Source organism: Pelobates fuscus, chromosome 2, assembly GCF_036172605.1.
Source record: "Pelobates fuscus isolate aPelFus1 chromosome 2, aPelFus1.pri, whole genome shotgun sequence".
Classification (NCBI taxonomy): Eukaryota; Metazoa; Chordata; class Amphibia; order Anura; family Pelobatidae; genus Pelobates; species Pelobates fuscus.
This window is the reverse complement of record NC_086318.1, coordinates 385,590,797-385,597,089: the sequence shown is the minus strand read 5'-3', so window position 1 is coordinate 385,597,089 and position 6,293 is coordinate 385,590,797. Positions and strand designations below refer to the sequence as shown.

At 42.3% G+C, this 6,293-nt stretch overlaps 1 protein-coding gene across 1 annotated transcript; it reads left to right on the top strand.

Moving 5' to 3' along the window:
* Positions 1-2,569: 2,569 nt before the first annotated feature.
* On the top strand, positions 2,570-5,365 carry CCDC185 (coiled-coil domain containing 185). Its single transcript, XM_063441420.1, has one exon. The coding sequence runs from the start codon at positions 2,654-2,656 to the stop codon at positions 4,217-4,219; it is 1,566 nt and encodes a 521-aa protein (XP_063297490.1). The 5' UTR covers positions 2,570-2,653; the 3' UTR covers positions 4,220-5,365.
* The last annotated feature ends 928 nt before the right edge of the window (positions 5,366-6,293 follow it).

The window sequence follows — 6,293 nt, the reverse complement described above, 5'->3', positions numbered from 1 at the left end:
CCTTAGTCTCCTAGGGTCACTAACTAGGTGGAGAGGTAGGGAATAGAGATGAGGGAGAGAAAAGAGAAGAGGAGGCTATATATCCATAGCTTCAACAATAAAACCTCTATAAAGCTTTCACTAAAATACCTCGGCACTGTGGACAAGCCACTAATGCCTACCTGAACCACAAAGCAAGTGCTACCTAGTGTGGTGATAAAGTAATAAAAATAGCTTGACGTGCCCCCTAATCCGTGCACTGTCCCTTAGCGGGCGCCTATGTTGTCTCGCTCCTCGTCATCCACTGCCTCATCTCCATGATGTGTGTTACACTAATATTTGAGTTGTGTAATTTTTTAAATCCATTCATGCCTAGAGTAATGTGTATAGTCTATACTGGTGGTTCCCAAACTTTTTAGGTTCAAGGCACCCTTAATATTTTAATATTTTTCCAAGGCTCCCCAAGTCAAAACATTTTTTAGGTTCTATATATCTGTACAGCGCAGTGGCATATACTGGGCCCCTGTTTGGCAGAAATGTTTGCCATTCAAGCGCAGATCCAGAACCTAATCTCGGGAGGAGCACTGGTGGAGTATTTAAAGAAACAATCCAAGCACAATAACCACTACAGTACTTTGTAGTGGTTATGGTGACAGTAGTGTTGTAGTGCCCTCCCAGGGTAAGTAGTCATACTGTTTATGAACAGTTTGACAACTTACCTGGGATCTGCCGGGATAGGGGCTGTAGAAGAGGATAGGGGCAGTAGTGTGTGTGAGGGGTGCAATATGTGTGTGTGAGAGTGGTGGAGTGTGTGTGTGTGAGGGGTGCAGTGTGTGTGTGTGTGTGTGTGTGTGTAGGGTGCAGTGTGTGTGTGAGGTTCAGTGTCTGTGTATGTGGGGAAGCTTGTGCATGAGGGATACAGTGTGTGTGGGGGGCAGTGTGTGTATGGGGGGTTAATTGTATGTATAGGGAGGCAATTGTGTGTATGGGGGTTATTGTGTGTATGGGGGCAGTGTGTGTGTGTATGGGGCGACAATTTTGTAAATGGGGGTAATTGTGTCTGTGTGGTGGCAGTGAGTGTGTTTGGGGGCAATTGTGTGTATAGGGGGTAATGTCTGTGTATGGGGGTAATGTGTTTGTGTATAGGGCAGTGTGTGTATATGGGGGAGTTGTTGTGTGGTGTGTGGTCTGTGGGGGTGGGAGGGCAAATTCATGAATAAATAATTTTATTTTTTTTAATTAAAAATAATACTTTTCATATCTCCCCCTCCCTGCTTACCTTTGCCTGGGGAGGTGGACATGTCCTGCATTCCTGGTGGTCCAGTGGTGAGAGTTCCTGAGGCTGCTAGAGTTCACTCTTGCGAGATTCGGAGCGTTGCCGTGGTAACCGCGGCATTGGCACAAAGCTTGCATAAAAGAGAACCCGGCTGTGCTTCAAGTTAGAGCTCTCTGGGGTCCTCTCTCCCTCCCCTGCCGGCTGCCAGCATTACACTGCTAACAGGCTGGAGAGGAAGATCTCTGATCGGGTCCTGCAGAGCCGGCAGGGAAGAGGAATGCCCAGTTCCCGGTGCTATGATAATAGCATTGGGAAAATATCTTGCGGCTCCCCTGTGTGCCAGGGGCGCCGCGGCACACAGTTTGGGAACCGCTGGACTATACACTTTACTGAATGAATCAATCCATCTGGGATTTAACTGTGAAGTTGTTTGTGCCCACTAAAGCACATTTGTGAACAAGTCTATTAGCTACCAGCAAAGGTGTGACGATTCCAATTTACAGTAGACTAATTAGCTTTAATATGTTGACTTTTGGTAGCTACATTTTTGTAAAGATTGATTATTCATTTTTATTGTGCTCTCAGATCACTGATAGATATACAGTATTTAAGCTCCATTCATGTCATTATTCTGAATGAAGCTATGTACATAAGCGCACATACATCCACCTGAAGAATTGGCTTCAGACATTCTTTTGATTTCCAGTACAACACATGAATAGTACTATAGTTACATTTACTTGCATGATATGCTCTGTCTGTGCCAGAACAGTAAAAAATGCAAATATACCTATGTTGTGGGTTTTGAACAAATCGCACGTGTGACCGTTCCGTATTGATGGAATAATCTTTACATGTAATTCTAAATGCCAAAAATAATAATAACAATAAAAATAATAATTGTTTATTTACTAAAAAAAATTCTGCTAGCTTTATTGTTGATATGATTATTTATTTTAAAGCGCCAACAAATTCCGCAGTGCTGTTTAATGAGAATATATCACAAATGTCAATTGATGCCTCTAAATGTTGTGCTATGAGCTGGCACATTACAGATGGAATAGGATTACGTGAAAACAGAAAGAACTACAGAGAGATACCACCTGGGCTGCACTAACCACAAACCAAGTACCAAGTACCTGCTGTTAGAATTTAACACCCAGGGTTCTATTGTGAAGGCAGAGGGCAGCAACATTCCATTAGTGATGCAGTCACGTTCGCATTCCACTCCGGGCCGCTAGATGGCGCGCCTCGCTGTTTAGCGCACTCTGAGTCCAATCCTTCCACGGCTCATTCTATCTCCCATGGCAACCGTGAGAAGCGTCCAAACTGTCAGTACGGCCAGAGCTGCGGGCCGTGTGGGGAGGACGGGAGCGCTGTGTCGGTGACCGAGCAGGAATGGACAGCTCTCCCCCCTCTCCGACTCCACATTTGGACCTGGCTAACTTCGAGGACGGCCGGGGCAGCCGCTACGTGCTGACCAGCCCCCGCTCCCTGGAGGCCTGCGCCCGGCTGGGGATCAGGCCTGTGGATCTGCTGCCAAAATCCCTGCAGGAGCTGCTGGATGATTACCCGGAGGCCTCGGTGAGGGCGGTGGAGGATATGTACCAAGCCACCGAGAAAGATCGACGCTCCAGGCTGAGGAGGTGCAGAGACCTGAGGCAGGAGCTCATGGAGAGAGAGCAGGTGGAGAGGGTCCACAAAGATGCTGGTGACCCAGTTCCCCAGGAAGGCAGATCCCAGCTCCAGGCCTCCTCCACTGACTGGTGGGATCACAGGCCTAGGAAACTGTACCAGCAGGGAAAAGGAGAAGGGCATACAAGCCTCAGGAGGTCCCTAAGCCTTGGAGATCTGAGTCTTGGAGACCTGTCCCACCCAGAGGTACATGTCAAAAAGGTAGCTAAGAAGTTTGAAAGGGAATCCAGGGTGGTAGTTTCTGAGAGAGATAAAAAGATTGCAGCCCTGATGATACTGAAACACCAAGAGGAAGAGCAGGCCAAGAAAAGAAAGCTGGTGGCAGAACAAGCCTGGGAGGATGTGAAGTACCAAGAAAGGAGTTTTAAGAAGTTGCTGCACCATTATGAAAAGCTGGACGGTGAAATTACAAATTTAGACAAGAGCGTGAGTAAAAGCTGCAAAGGAGGCATGTATCTGGATGGGCTCGCAACGATGAGGATGTACAGCAGTAGGGCAAGGAAGAAGCTGGCCACAGACCAGTTTCGTCCAGGCTTGGTAAAAGCCAAGCCTTCAGGGGGACAGGATAACGTTCTTCCTGAAGAAAAGGTCATTCAAGTCGTCAAAGCCAAAATGGTGAGAGAATTGCAAAATAAAAAGAATATCCAGGTAAAAAACCAGTATGAGATGTTGCGACACTCCCAGCGGAAAGAGATGGTGGATAGTCAAGCGAAAGTAGAAGAACTCTTCAAGAAAATGAGCATCCAGCAGAAAGAGCAAAAGGCTCAGGAGCTTCATGAGTTGATACTTAAAGAGAGAAACCAGGGACTGAAAGAAAAAGCAGCCAGAGAGGAAGAACAGATACTAATGGCGAAGATCAGGGCTGAGCAGCGACAAAAAGAGCAGATGAAACACAAAAAGATTCTTGTTCAACAAAAGGACCAGAAGATCCAGCAAGCTATAGATTCACAGGAAAAGAACATTCAGTCCAAAGCTGAAAGGACAAGAGTATGGAACACGATAAAACAGAGGAATCACCAGCTTTTAAAGCAAAAACGAGAAGAAGAAGAGGAAAACCACAGAAAAATGGTAGAAAAGATAATAAAATTAAAAGATAGGAAGAGTGACCAGTTAATTAGAGAAAGAGAAGCCACAGTCGAGGAAGGGAAGAAAATAGCCAGGGCCTCATTTCATATGAGAGATCAAATTAGACAGAAAACGAGAAATAGAACCTTTGACCAAATGGTCCTAGATGCCCAGCTTAATGCCAGTTTGAAATTTACTCCATAAGTGAAATATGATATCCAGTTTACATCGTGCCATTATGATTCAGACCATGACAATATTTGTCATATCATATCTTTTTATGCCATGATAGAAGTTGGTTTTAACAGTATGACGTTTTAGCCAAATAACTGAACGAGAAACATAGTTGACTTAAATATTTTTCCAGTTCAGCTACTTTAGCCTAACACTTGCATTTTCTTGATGAATTCCCAATAATACCCAGTTTAGTTAACAACCATATATGAGTGTAAGAATGATGGACAGTTCATTCTAGCTGTAGTTGTGCATTCATCTCACTCGCAAATGGTAATGTGAAGTTCTTTCTATTTGATACCATAAAATGTGTTTATTAGTGTGTTTTTACAGTTACCATGGTGACCAGAAGAAATGGAGCCTACATAGTTCAGTTGAAAAAGTATTCTCGGATGATCCCTGCAGGACTTTCTAATTACATATCTTATACTAAACACCAGTATGAGTATGAGGTCATAGGAAGGCCTCCTGATGTGCACTGTACCTTACTCAGAATGCCCATTTTTAAATTGGTACCAATATCTCATGCTGATAGTGACTATATATTCATAAAATAAATATTAAGGAAAATATTTATAAAACCAGTGTATGTATATATGTGTGTGTGTACAGAGAATTCCAGTAAACAGTATTACCTAATCAACCATAACTACCCCTTACAGCCACGATTACAGACTCCTCAATATCTCTATCTTTGTATTCCACCATGAATAATATTTGGACATGTTTGATCTTTAAATGGAACAGCAATTTACATTTCTCCCTTAACCATTGGGTTTATGATAGCCATAGTAATTAATATACCGTTAATTTAATTTTAATCTATCTGCTACTATTTAAAATGTAGGAGTTGACAACGTTAAGACTATATTAAATGATTCGCTTTAAAAATTATTACTTTTAAATAGCAATGTGAAAATGTCTCATCATTGCTATTATATTGATACAATTGTATCGCCACATCAGAAAAATATTTTAGTGGCATTATAATGCCATTTATAATGAAGGGCATTGTTATAGCCGTGAGTACACGACTGTAGGCGGTGTTGCAATAACAAGGTATATAGCCCTATATGCTAAGATGCAGGTTTAGGAATGGTTTGAAGGCTTAGACTTAGGGGGGTACCTGCCTTAAAAAAATCATAGGAGTTATACCACATCATCTTGAAGATAGTTACCTTCTATCGCTAATTTTCTGTTAACCCTAGTACTGCACACACCACCCAACCCAAATCTTACCTTAACCTCGTTATTAAAGGAACACTATAGTCTCCTAAATTACTTTAGCTAAATAAAGCAGTTTTAGTGTATAGATTATTCCCCTGCAATTTCACTGCTCAATTCACTGTCATTTAGGAGTTAAATCACTTTGTTTCTGTTCATGCAGCCATAGCCACACCTCCCCTGGTTATGATTGACAGAGACTGCATGAAGAAACAACTGGTTTCACTTTCAAACAGATGTAATTTACCTTAAATAATTGTATCTCAATCTTTAAATTGAACTTTAATCACATACAGGAGGCTCTTGTAGGGTCTAGCAAGCTATTAACATAGCAGGGGATAAGAAAATCTTAATTAAACAGAACTTGCAATAAAGAAAGCCTAAATAGGGCTCTCTTTACAGGAAGTGTTTATGGAAAGCTGTGCAAGTCACATGCAGGGAGGTGTGACTAGGGTTCATAAACAAAGGGATTTAACTCCTAAATGGCAGAGGATTGAGCAGTGAGGCTGCAGGGGCATGTTCTACACACCAAAACTGCTTCATTAAGCTAAAGTTGTTCAGGTGACTATAGTGTCCCTTTAATGTCATCATTGTTAGAGGCCTTGTAATGCTGCTTCCTTATTATGGGCACAGCAACCATTACTGGTTTTCTATGCTGACATTTTAAAGCTCTCCATTTAGACGGCATCATAGTGGTTTAAATGACCCCATTTTGATTTATAAAAAAAAAAGACACTATAAACACCAAAACAACTTTAGCCAAATGAAGCCGTTTTGGTGTATAGATTATGCCCCTGCAATCTAACTGCTTAATTCTCTG

Coding starts and splice junctions, on each gene's coding strand:
- CCDC185 (XM_063441420.1), top strand. CDS start 2,654: ATGGACAGCTCTCCCCCCTCTCCGACTCCACATTTGGACCTGGCTAAC.